This window comes from Dromiciops gliroides, chromosome 6 (assembly GCF_019393635.1).
Source record: "Dromiciops gliroides isolate mDroGli1 chromosome 6, mDroGli1.pri, whole genome shotgun sequence".
NCBI classification, from domain to species: Eukaryota; Metazoa; Chordata; class Mammalia; order Microbiotheria; family Microbiotheriidae; genus Dromiciops; species Dromiciops gliroides.
In genome coordinates, this window is record NC_057866.1 from 546114 (window position 1) to 559356 (window position 13243).

The following is a 13243-nucleotide window of genomic DNA, read 5'->3' on the forward strand; positions in this document are numbered from 1 at the left end:
TTTAATTTGCATTTCTCTGATTATTAGTAACTTTGCTATTTTCTTCCGTTTGTTTGATGATAGCTTGGATTCCTTCCTTTCATATTCTTAACCTATTCTTCTCCTTTGACCATTTACCTATTGAGAAAAGAATGGCTCTTAATTTTATAAATGTGAATCAGTTCTTTATACATGTTAGATATGAGAACTTTATGAGAGAAACTTGTTAGATTTTTCAAAAGGAAATATTTCTCTTCCAATGTTAATGACATTAGTTTTGTTTGTATAGAATCTTTTTGAGCTGATGCATAATGGATTTTATTCCAGTCCCTCATTTCACCTGTTGGAATCTTTGTGTTTCAAGTGTGTTTCTTTTCTTTTTTTCTTTTCTTTCTTTCTTTCTTTCTTTTTTTTTTGGTGAGGCCATTGGGGTTAAGTGACTTGCCCAGGGTCACACAGCTAGTAACTGTCAAGTGTCTAAAGCTGGATTTGAACTCCGGTCCTCCTGACTCCAGGGTCAGTGCTCTATCCACTGCGCCACCTAGCTGCCCCAAGTGTGTTTCTTTTAAACATATTGTTGGATTCTGCCTTCTAATTCATTCTGCTATCCTTTTCCATTTTATGAAAGAGTTCAACTCATTCATAATCACAATTATTATTACTAATTGTTTATTTCCCTCTGTCTTTTCCTCTTTTATTTTTTGCTCTCTTTGATTCCATTTCCTTCTTTATAAAGAAGCTAGGTGGCATAGTGGATAAACACCAGCCCTGGATTCAGGACGACCTGAGTTCAAATCCAGCCTCAGACACTTGCCACTAGCTACACTAGCTATGTGACCCTGGGCAAGTCACTTAACCCTCATTGTCCCATGGAAAAAAAAACCCAAAAAGCAAAAACAAAAACAAAAACAAAAAGAAGAAGAAGAAGAAAGTGGTAGGAGAGAGTGCATTTTCTTGGAACATACTAGGTGCTAATAAATCTTTATTGACTGACTTGTGATCATTTAGGTGAAGCATATGTTTCCTTTTCCAGCTCTTCTCATGTCCTTTCCCTACTCCCAATTCCAGGTTTTTACCCCTTCTTCCTTTTTTTAATCCCATCTCTCACAAGAATTTGAGTTTGTCAGAATGGGGTATCTTATGTCTGGGGCCAGATTTGGGCTCGGAGCCTCCTGGATCCAAGGCTGGTGCTTTGTCCACTGTGCCACCTAACTAACCCTTGATGACATCTTTAAAATGGGGTTGAGGTGTAGGAAGAATAGACTGGGGGAGGGGGAAGGGGAGAGAAGGTCTGGGGAGAGGTAGTTCATATGAAGGAAACAAGAAAAAAACTTATGGAGGGGAGGGGAAGAGGGGGAATGAGTGAACCTTAATATCATCAGAATTGGCTCTAAGAGGGACTAACATGCATACTCAAGTAGGTATACTAATCTATTTTTGCCCTGAGGGAGGGGAGGGGGAGAAGAGGGGAAGGAGGGAAGGGCAGATTGGGGGAGAGAGCAATAAAAAGCAAAACACTTTGGAGGAAGGTGAAGATGTTCTGCATAACTGCACAAGTATGACATATTGAATTGCTTGATTTCATAGGGAGGGTTGAGGAGGGAAGGAGGAAGAAAAATTTAAAACACAGAATTAACTCAAAGACCTTAATTTCATCAGAGTGGGCTCAAGGGGGGAATAACATTCACACCCAATTGGAAGGAGTAATCTATTTAACCCTACAGGAAAGTAGGAGGGAAAGAGGATAAGGAGGGAAGGGTGAAAAAAAGAGAGTGCAGAGCGGGGGAGGGGACAGTCAGAAGTAAAACACTTTTGAGGAGGAATAGGATAAAAGAAGATAGAAAATAGAGTAAATGTCATGGGAAGGGAATAGGATGGAGGGAAATAGTTATGATGGTTGATTATAATGGCAAAACATACGGTACATACTTTGCTAGGCTATTATGAAGAAAATTCTCTGTCAAGTTTAAGGTACTATATACAGGTTATGATGAAGAGAATACTATCAGAAAAACCTGGAAAGACCTACATGAACTGAAGCAGAGTGAAATGTACTGTATACAAAATAACAATAGTGGGGGATGATCTGCGGGGAAGCACATGGTTATTTTCAGCAAGGCAATGATCCAATATAACCCTGAAGGGCTTATGAAAATTGCAACCCATATTTGGAAAAAGAACTGATACTACCTGAAAACAGATGGAAACACATTTACCAAAAAAAAGATTTTGACAATTCCTTAATCTGAAGTTTTGTTTTTTTAACTGTTTTCTCTCACAACCTAGTTAATATGGGAATGTTTTCCATGACTACTCATGTATAACTTATTTTGAATTGCTTGAGTTCTTGGGGGGGGGAGGGAAGGGGGAAGAGAAGTTGGAACACAAAATTTTTAAAAATTGATGTCAAAATTTATTTTTACATATATTTTGGAAAATAAAATTCTATTCAACTAGAAAAAAAAAAGAATTTGAGTTTGTTCACCTGATGACTAATCCCTTAACAATTCTATCCTCTCTCTTGTAGCTCTGTCTCTATCCCTTCCTTGCCCCTGTCCCCTCTTATTTCCCTTCTGAATTTAATGTCTTTTTGTGCCCCAAAAATCTGTGTGGAGTGGCAAATAGAAGAGTATAATTAATTGTGTTCCATCTGCCATTATGTAGTTCAAATAAAACTGAAGGTCATGGGATGTTCTCTGCCCCCTGCCATTCCTCTACCTTGTGATTTACTGTTACATAGTAATGATTTCCTACCCTTCTTTATTCCCCAGTACAACCCCCTCCCTCCCATTTCTGTCTTCTCCTAAGGAGAACAGAACAGAATCACCTCCACCTTGGTCATTGTAACCTTTCTCTCTGACCCTTGACCACACTGGGGTTCTGTAAGACATGGGTTTCTTTTCCTCCTGTTAATATGCAGACAATTTATCCCCACATAGTACCTTAATAAACAAATATGTCTGCCTAGGTTTCTATTGGCAACTGTGGTTCTGTTTCCAGATGTCTACAGTTTCCTCCTTTTCAGCACAAATGCCTAGAAGTCCTCTACCCCACCAAAGGTTTCCCTTTTTCCCTGGAGGCTTCATTCTGTCAGTCTTAAGCTCATGCTTCTAGACTGAATGTGGCTAAACGTATTTGTGTGGCTTAAGAGATGTCTTCCCAATCCTCATCTCCTCTCACTGAGGCGGGCACCCTGTCACGTGATGCAGGATGGCTCCCTTACCCTCTGAGGAGTAGAGAGGACTCAGCCTCTGACTTCAGCCCGGTGTCTGGGTACCCATATTCAGGCTGAGTGGGGAACTGGGGGAGCCAGGGAATGCACGTCCTGGAGCACTGGTGAGTTGGGGGCAGGCCTTTAGCTGAGGAACCTCATGGTTCCTTGAAAGACATAACCTCCCCTGTGCAGGAGCACATGCCTTGCCCCATCCCGCATGGAGCCTGGCTTCTCAATGAGGCCTTCTCAGAGCCCTCCCTCACCTCCAGCCCAAGGTGGCTCTCAGCACTGGGTTTTTGGCTGAGCCCAGACCCCGGGGCCTGGGACTCTATCCCCAGCTGCTACAGGATCAGGGTCATGTCTCATTAGCAAGGGGGAGCCTTGACCTGGGAATAGTGACACAGTATCAGAACAGTGCCCCCCACACGCCCCGCCAGCAGAGAGCCTGCAGCCCGGCCCAATAGGCCCAGGCTCTGGTCAGGCCGCTGGCCACTGGGTCCTGATTTATTCTCTGACTCAGTTTCCCTGTAAGCAAAGCAAGCCCAGGGGACTCTCTGAGGCATTTCCCCACAGTCCACAAAAGAATTCTGAGTGACCCTGATGGTCCCTGTCTTGTCCTTCCAGGCTCCAGACTATAACTACAGAGCTGAAGTGAAAAAGCTCATTCCCCACCTCCAGTTCTTGGATGACCTGCCTGCTGGTCAGACCTCCCTCCAGGTCACTCGGAAGCTCAGTAAAGACTGGCTTATTGTCAAGGAGTCCATCAAGGAGGCCAGTATGGACCGTGCGAGGTTTAGTAAGTGCCATTTATCCCCCTCCACATCAGGGGACCAGGCCACTGTTGAAGCCCCTCCTTTGACAGCAGGAAGCCAAGGCTCCCATGGAAGCAGAGGTGCCCACTTAGAGCCCAGGCAGGTTTCTGGATTGGTCTAAAGAGAAGCCCAGGCCAGGTGGAGGTAGTGGTCCTCCCCAGCCCCCAGAGTCTGCTTTCCAGTTCCTGCCCCCTATCCAGTGTCCTGGGCCAAGAGAAAGAACATGAAGGTGCATCCTCATTACAGGCCTGCAGCACCTTCTCACACATGGGAATTTCTGGGGCTCAGTACAGGCTCCCAGCCAAGATCCCTCCCTTGTGATTGCCCCAGTTTACCAGTCTCTACAGTGCAGAGAGGAAACCCTGCTTCATGGCAGAACTCCTCAGAGAGAGCTCGGCTGGCTGTGAGTGGCCTCCCCACGAATCCTTGGAGGTCCGCCCAGAATGCTGAAGGTCTCCCCCTTGTCCTGGGACTTCTGGGAGGGCAGACTGAGGATGGCCAGAAGGGCACCCTGGCCCCTGACCAGGTTGATCACAATTCTCTCTATCTCTCAATCAGATGCTCATGCAGGCCTACTCAGGCAGAGGCTCAGCCCCAATCTGAGGCTGTCCACCAGCCCCTTGCCACCAGGTACCCGGTCATGGACTCTCCCTGTGGGCCGGCTGCCCTGGACAATCCCCCTGTCATCTCCTGGAAGTCCTCTTCCAGAAGCCTTGCTCCCTGAGGAGCTGGCCCCTGACAGCAGCGACTCCAGTGAACTGACCCATGGTATGCATCCCTCTCTGGGGGCGGGCACATCTCTTCCCTTGACCTCCATCACCAGGGAGCCCAGGAAAACCTCCCTTCTTTCAGGTGCCAGCCGAGTCCTCTGTGGAAACCCCATCAAAGGCCTACGGGAACGCCGGCAAAAGCTACATGTGGGTTTTGGACTTACCCTGGGGGATGGGCCTGGCCTCCTGCAGCCCCAGAGAGCCTGAGCTTAGAGGAAGCCAAGGAAAGGCTGAGATCTGGGTGGTCAGGGAGGGCAGGGCCCAGGCTCCCCAGGGAAAGAAGGGGGTGAGGGCCTGAGGGGGCAGGAGCCTCCTGGGGAGCAGAGCTTTCCATGTATTCCCATTCACACACACACACGCAGCAATTTTCCTCCTTGTTGGCCAGAGTAATCCTTTTGCCTTTGACCTTCAGCTCGAAGTCTCCCCTCTCCCACCCTTCTCCACACACACACCTTCATCTCAAACACTCAGCAGCCTCTAGGCCCCCAGCCCACCTCAGTAGCTCTAGCTGTTCCTACAAAGTACCACCTCAGAGCAGGCTCACCCAACCAGCCTCAGGAATAAAGCAGCCCTGCCTCCGTGGGTCTCCTGACCTCAGCACAAGAGTATCAGCCCCCTGACCCCCGGCTCTGGGAATGTCAGCCCCCTGGCCCCAAGGCCTGCAAGGTTCCTGCTGCCATCTGTCTCTGCAATAGGCAGATACAGTTACTGGACCCTGGCCATGCTTCTAAACCAGACCTCCATGCCAGGGTCTGTGGCAGCCCAGGCAAACCAGGGAATCCCACCTTGCCTAGCTGCAGCAGATGGGGAAACAGGCTATAACACACAGGCTCCCAGACCAAGGAGGACACTGCCTGCCTAGCTCCCCAAGGGCTTCCTCAGGACCCATTCCTATCCAGTCCCATAGGACTATGGTCTCCCCCAGCTTGAGATGAGAGCTCAGCTGGCCCCTGGGTACTCAGTCACAGAGCCCCAACCAAGGCCACCTTCTCACTTTCCCCCCAGGAACACAATGGACTCACAGCTGGCCAACCTCCACCCCTGGGATCCATCAGGTCGCCCACTCAGGAACTGGAAGAACCCTCTGGTGGGGAAGAGGACCTCTTCAACTGGCCACAGAACCTCTGGGCGGACTTTAAGGCTTGGAAGGAGGAGCAGCAACAACTGTGAGTTGAGAGGGGGTAGGCATCCACTGCTCCCCTGCTGCCCAGTGCTGGATGCCTGCAGAATGCTCATGTGCCCCAAACCAGAAAGTCACTGTGTACCCCCACCATGTGCAGGAGGGGGCTATGAGGCCAAGTGGCCTGTGGCACTGTCGCAGAGCCAAGCTGGCAGCCACACTAGGGAGGTGGCAATCTCTTCTCCGGGACCCCCCAGCACCACAGGCTAAGACAGAAGCAAGGAGACAGGGCTTTGGCTTTGGGAAGAGATCTGCACGAACCCCCACCGCTCAGCTTTCACTGTGTCCCAGACCAGGACCAGCTTGAGCCAGAGGGTAGTGGCCACAAGGGTCAAGGAGGATCCAGCCTACCTTCCTGCTCCCCCCAGCCTCCCAGTCCCCAGGCTCAACAAGGGTCACAGACTTACTTTCTCCCCCTTCACACACTCTCAAATGACCCTTCACTGCCGGCCTCCCTACACTGCCTCGAAAGGGTTAGGGGCTTCGGCCTGGGGCAGGGCCGGGGAGGGGGGGGGATGTCATGAGGAGGTGTGCGTCAGGGAAGAACTTGGAGGGACTTTCTGAAACTAGGACCCAAGTCTCTTGGCTGTGGAAGCAGTCTCCATGGCCTGAGAGCCCTGGGTTCCTCTCTCCCCCTCCTCCCCCCACCCCGTGTTCTCCAATGCCCTTGAAGGTTTGGGTGGCTGGCTGATCTCTGCCATTGGCTCAATCCCCCACTGATTACGTTCTCCCAATGTGGGGGTAGTCACAGTAGCTTTTACACAGGAAGAGTGTCTTCAAAGGTAGAGCAAGAACAACCAGATGAGCATTTCCCCCATCTCCTGTGGGGAGCATGATGCTGCCCCGCACTACCTTGGGCCCCTGGGAGGGGAGGGGATCAGGCACACAACCTAGCTCAGGGTCTGCTGAAAAGGGAGAAATAAAGCAAAGCCCACGTGGTTTCTGGGTAGCCCTTCCCCCCACCCAACAGTTTGGGTAAAAAGGCCCAATGATGCAGCCAATGGGGGAACGCAGCTATGTGAGAGGGGAGCAGGATGTCTCCCCCCAGAAGTGGGTCCCTCTGTGTCCTTCCCGGGGCCTGGTCACTCCTAAAGCCCTATCACATTCCTACAAGGGAATAGGCAAGCAAGAGATGAGGCCTGGTGACCTTGGCCCTGACACTGGAATCCTTGGCTTGCTTCTAAAGAAGCCCCCTTGTCCCCCCAGGGGAGCAGTCCTCAAGGCCCCTACTGGCTGTGACCGCCCCGTAGGGCAGCTCCACCTCTTCTTATGGGCAGGGGGCTGCCCCCAGGAACTCCCTGTATGGGAGTTCCCTTCCCCCATGGTGTAGCACCTTCTCCTTGCTGAGATTCTCCACCAGGACTGCCCGGATCATAGCGTATGTCCTCACTGGGCCTTTGTCTCCATGCCTAGCATGGTTCTGAAAGGAGAGGGGTTTGGGGACAGGCCCTGGGGAGAGGAGAAGGAGGGAGATTCTAAGGACTCCTGGGGCAGAGGGGGGCGGGTGCTGCAGAGAGGCCAGGACCGGGCTGCTGAGCTAAGGACTGGGTGTTTCAGGAGACTGAATATGCTGCTTGTGGGGAGAAGTTCCCAGGGTTCCCAGTTGTGTTCCCAGGAGGAAGAGGAGAAGGCCTCAATTGTGTTGAATGACCGGGAGGAAGAGGAGAAGGCTAAGGGCCCCTTTGAGTCTTGCCCCAGCTCCCCAAGCCCTGGCCCAGGTAACTCCCTGCTTGCCTCCCGCCTTGTTTTCCTTCCTTCCTGCTGTCATACGCATCAGTCTCCTGCCCCTTACAGCCCCATTGAGGGAGAGAGGTCCCGGCATGGGGAACAGTACCTAGGGCCCAGCATAGAGGGGGCGCTCAATAAGTGCTCATCCCCTCCGGCAGGCTGTGCCACCCATTTCCTCACCTCTTGCCTGCTTCCCTGCTGCATCTCCCCTGAGCTTTTGCCGAGGCAGCCTCCTCTTCCCCTCCCCTCCTCCAAGTCTCTCACCGGTCCCCAAAGTGACTCTGGGTTTCTTGCTCCTCGGGTCCAGGGGGGCTGCACCACCCAAACAACACGCAACAAAATTCTGCCCCTGCCACGCCCCGCCCCATTTCTGGGAGCTGGGGTAAAAGAGAGGGGTGGCCTTCCCTCATGGTTCAGTCTGTAGCACCCACAGTGGACAAAGCAGAGAAAGGAATCACCCAAAAAGAAACCAGTGACCCAGTCAGCCCGTCAGAGGGTGCTGAGCCAGCCTCAAGGAGGAGGAGGAGGACGCAATGAGGGTCATGCCCAGTAAACCGGGCATGCCCAGAAATGTCCCTCAAGGGCATGTCCATGGAGTGGGTGCACCCATGAGCACTGATTAAGCACCTACTGTGTAGCAAGCAATGTGCTAAGCTGCAGATACAAAGAAAGGCAAATGGCTTCTGCCCTCAAGGGGCTCACAGTCCAGTGGCAGAGATGCCATGCTAACAGCTCTGTACCAACAAGCTTCAGAGAGGACAGAGTGGGGGCAGATAGGCTTCTGGCAGAAGGTGGGCCATTCGCTGAGACTTGAGGAAAGCCAGAAGGCGGAGAGAAGGAGGGAGAGAGGCGCTGGCACGGGGAGCAGCCAAGCAAAAATGCCCGGAGTCCAGAGATGGAGGGTCTTGTGGGAGGAACAGCTGGGAGGCCAGTGCAGAGAGCCGGGAGAGCACTGAAGGCCAACCACAAGGTTTCCTCTTTGTTCCTGGAGGCCATAGGGAGCCACTGCACATTACTGAGTAGGAAGTGACATGGTCAGACCTGTGCCTCAGGAAGATCAGACTGAATGAAGGGTGAACTGGAGGGGGAGAAACTGAGGCAGGCATCACAGTAGGATATTGCGGTAGTCCAGGTGTGAGGAGATGAAGGTCTACAGCAATGTCAGAGAGAAAAGGGGGTATGCTTGAGAGAGATTAAGAAGGTAAAATTGACAGGCCTTGGCAATAGATTGGATTTAGGGGATGAAAGAAGGTAAGGAGTTGAGAATCACAGGTGGTCATCAGCATTGGGGAATGAGGATGGTGGTGCCCTCCACAGTCACAGGCAGAGTCTGGGGGAAAGACAATGGGTTCTGTTTTGGACACGTGGAGTTTCTGTTGCCCCTGGGTCATCCAATTGGAGATGTCCAGGGTCAACTGAAGATGGGAGACTAGGTCAGCAGACAGGTTAGGGCTAGATAGGTAGATGCAGAGATGATCACCACGTAAACTTAATAGAGAGGAAGCAGGGGAGAGGGCTCAAGACAGAACCCATGGCATGGACACCCACTGTTACTGGGCCTGGCCTAGAGGAAGAGCTAACAAAGGAGACTGAGGAGCGGTCAGGTAGGGAGGAGAGCCTGCAGAGAGACGGGCCCCAAACCTGCACAGGGTCAGGGTGAAGGAGGCTGAAGAGAAGGCCATGGAGAGATCACTAGTCCCTGTGGAGAGAGCAGTTTCATGAATAATGAGGTCAGAAGACGGGCAGGGGGGAGGAATCAGGGGCACTGGTGGCCTTCTCAAGGACAGTTGGATGGCCCTTGGGAGGGAGCCAGCTCTGAGCTTGGCCCACAGGGTCACATTTGTAGGCCCAAGGGAAGCAGCCAGGAGATAGGCCACTCTAGCTGAGAAAGTAGGTATGGCTGGGTACCAGGGAAGATGGTGGATGGGGTCATTTGGGCCTTGGTAAGGAGATGGAGGCCAAGGAGGATGGTGTGGCCAATGCTGATACACATGTGAAGTGAGGACAAGGAGAGGAGACAGCTGTCATCTGGGGGGGTGAGAGAGCGCTAAAAGGGAGGGCCCAGGGGAGATTATAGAACCTAGGCCTGTCAGTCAGCCCCAGCTGTGGGCTGGAGGGACCCAAGATAGCGGTATGGCTGGGCAAGAGACAGAACAGAGCTGAGCAAGCTCCCCTCGGCGTCCCAGAGGGGATGGGAAGAGCACAGCTGGATGGAGGGCTGGCAGTAGGTGGGCTGGGGCAAGAGAGGGACTCAGAGGCCTTGGAGCTGGGGAAGCCCAGGGCTCAGGCTGTGGGGCACAGACTGGGGCCCACCAGGACTCTCTGAGTTCATGACCATGGAAGTGATGCATTGTGGGTCCGTGTGTGGCTCCAGGGGTCATGGCAAGTACACTGAGGACCCGGGAAATGAGGGTGTTACTATGGACAGCGAGGGTCCCCTGTATGAAAGCAGGGGCTGGGGCAGAGAGGAAGACTGTGAACCAGGCCCTGAACTCATTGAGCAGAGAAGGGAGCACCCCAGAGGCTGCTGGGATTGTAAGTGGGGGCAGACAGCCACTGAGGGAAGCTACTCATAGATGGTGCAGGGAACGGGAGCTGACCTTTTCTCAGTCCTTATCCTTTGGGCTCCATCACCCTCTTCTGCTGGATACTCTGCTCTGTCCTGCTCTTCCTCCTCTCTCCAGCCACACCTTCCCCTCCCCCCACAGCTGCTGGGGTCCCCCGAGTTCTGTCCCGGGCCCTCTTAACCCTGAGTCACGGACAGTCCGGCAAAGACTATGGGCCCTTCTCAGGAGAACGTGTCGAAATTAATCAAAGAAAATGCACAGAACTAGAACGAAGAGAAATGATACTGAAAGTTTCCCATCCAAATGAATGATCGATCCGAGGACCCCAGATGGAGCCGCTCCAGAAGCCTATTTCTGCAGGAGGCTCCCACAGCCATGGATGCAGTCCTGATCCCTCTCCTGTCACTGCTAGCTAACGATGGGACTCTCAGACTGGAGGGCTCAGCTCCCAAACTGACCTTATTCTCCTTCCCCGCCGCCCCCCCCCCCCGGGCAGCGCTGCCTCAACTTGGCTGTGACTGTTGGAAACACGCCCTCCTCTAGCCCTGGCATGAAACCTCCTCTCCTGGATTTCTCCCCCAAAAGGCGATCCATTGCCAGGTTTATCCTTCAGACCTGGTACAGACACTGTTCCACCCTGGCGCAGACCCTCATCACCTCATTCCAATCTCTGCCTCCAAAGGGACCAGTGTCACTGCCCTACTCCATCAACCCAGGATCAGATTGAAATTCCTATCTGGCCTTCAAAGCCCTTTTCACCCTGGCCCCTCCCTTTCCCCTCCCTCCATGTAGTCTGTAATCCAGCCCACCATCCTGGCTGCTCCTCACATAGGACACTCCATCTCCAGATGCCAGGCATTTGCCCTGGCTGTGCCCCCTGCCTGGTGCACTCTCCTTATCTCTGCCTCCTGGCTTGCTTGGCTTCCAGTGTCTCTCAGGAAGTCTTTGCTATGGCCTCTCTCTCTCTCTCTCTCTCTCCCTCTCTCTCTCTCTCTCTCTCTCTCTCCCTCCCCACCCCCTAGGGCTTTCCCTCTAATCCATCCCCATTATCCTTGTATAGATCTCATTGGTCCATCGCCTGAATGTTTCTCCCACCTTAGACTGTAGACTCCTTGAAATCAGGGACTATCTTGGGCATTTCTTTGCATCCCCAAGGCTTTGCACAGTACCTGGAGCTGAGGCTAGAGAGAAGGGGGTGGGCCAGTGGCCTGGAATGTCTGGGGCAGGGCCCTTGGGCTTGGGGGAAGGAAGGAAAGAAACAGCCTGCTGGTGGATCACAGGGACCCCGCAGACCGCCCCCAGCAGGGGCCCCTGGACGTGGGGTTGGCACTGGCCTGCTCTGCCTGGCTCTGGGCGTGTTCCCCAGGGGATCTGGGCATCAGCCCATTAGGGCCACTTTCCCTGAAGGTGCCTGGAGGCCAGAGGAGGGCAAGGCCCAAACACTCAGAGCCTCCAAAGACCGGGAAGGGTCCGTGTCCCCTTGCCGTCTGTCATCCTGCTCAGCCCATGTCCTCCATTGCCTTCCAGATCCTTCCAAATTCATGAGCAGCAGCATGTGGCTGGCCGGGCCCAGCTACCACCTGATTCCTTCTGCCCTCAAACATCCATCCCCTCCCCCCGCTGCCCAGCCCCAGCGGGCGCTCGAGGTCGGAGCTCAGGGGCAGGCGCTTGAGCCTCAACCTTACTGTCAGCCCATTGGCCAATTCGGAGGCAGGGGCCCACCTAGGGGAGAGGCTTGCCATGCTGACTCCCTTCAGGTGTCTCACTGCCCTGAGAAGCCCAGGATCCCAGAGCCAGCCAGAGCATCGAGGAGTCAGGCCAGCCATGGGATCTGGACCCACCGAGCCCAAGTAAAGAACACTTCCAAATGCTTGTTCTTCCCACCCCCCAGGAGGAAGGAGGACCCTGACTGTCTCTCCTCTCCCTTTCTTGTGACCTTTGTCTCTCTCTGTCCATCTCATGTCTCTGTGTCTCTTCTATCTCTGTCTGCCTCTTTTCTTTCTCCTCTCTGTCTCTGTCTCCCTGTCTCTGTTTCTCTCCATGTCTGCTTCTTTCTCTCCTTCCTGTATCTGTCTCTATCTTTGTCTGTCTCTGTGTCTCTCCCCTCTCTGCTTCTGTCTCCCTCCTCTCTTTCTGGCTATCTCTCCTTTGTCTGTCCGTCTGTCTCTCTTCTCTGTCTCTCTTGACTCTCTCTCCCTGTGTCTCTCCCCTCTCTACCTGTCTCTCTCCCTCCTCTTTCTGTCCCTGTCTCTCCAGTCTCTTTGTCTCTGTTTCTCCCCCCCTCTGTCTCTGTCTCTTCCCTGTCCCTGTCTTTCTCTCTCTCCCCTCTCTCTCTCTGTCTCTCTCCCTGTCTCTGTCTCTGTCTCTCCTTCCTGTGTCTCCTTCCTCCTTCCCTCCCAGCCCCATCCTCTCCTGGTAGGAGGGGGACGGGGAGCCCAGTGCCCTGGGAATGAGTGGGAAAGCCCTGCCCCTACTGCACTATCTACCCTGTTGCTCCAGGCATTAATCCAGCCCTTGAAGAGGAGACAAGGGCGGGTGGGGCTGGAGAAGGGAAGCCCCAGCCCCTTGCAGGACTCCTGGGCAGGCAGGAGGGGACAGGACAGGTCTTCAGCTGCTTCTCTCCTCCTCAGGCACAACCCCAGAAGCCTCAGAGCCTCCGTCCAATCTCCAGTGTCTGTTGGCTCCTACACACCCTCCCCACTGGATCCCGGCTTCTCCCTCCTCAGACATCAGGCAGAGAAAAGTGCGTCCAAAGGACCGGCCTGTAGGCAGCCTGTTACCTGCTCTCCAGCCAAGGCCCCAGAGAAGATGCTCCTGGCAGCCCCCGCTCGGCCGCTCCCCAGCAGCACCAACACCCTACACAGGCTGCCCAGCAGGCCCAGCCTGGGACCCACCGCTACCCCACCCCCAACACCCCCAGCACATCCCCAGAGGAACTCCAAGTCTTAACATGGTGGTGGCAGCTGGGTCCTGGGAGCTGCTTAGGCGGGCAG

General features: G+C 53.4%; 1 protein-coding gene across 1 annotated transcript in view; it reads left to right on the plus strand.

Annotated features, from left to right (window-relative positions):
• Positions 1 to 13209, plus strand: part of LRRC56 (leucine rich repeat containing 56) — a 72004-nt gene extending 58795 nt beyond the window's left edge. The window contains 8 exon segments of the mRNA XM_043970035.1: positions 3818 to 3989; positions 4564 to 4773; positions 4858 to 4922; positions 5781 to 5941; positions 7513 to 7673; positions 11778 to 11863; positions 11865 to 12100; positions 12881 to 13209. Coding sequence (XP_043825970.1) covers positions 3818 to 3989; positions 4564 to 4773; positions 4858 to 4922; positions 5781 to 5941; positions 7513 to 7673; positions 11778 to 11863; positions 11865 to 12100; positions 12881 to 13199 — 1410 coding nt within the window. The 3' untranslated portion in view covers positions 13200 to 13209.
• Positions 13210 to 13243: the final 34 nt, after the last annotated feature.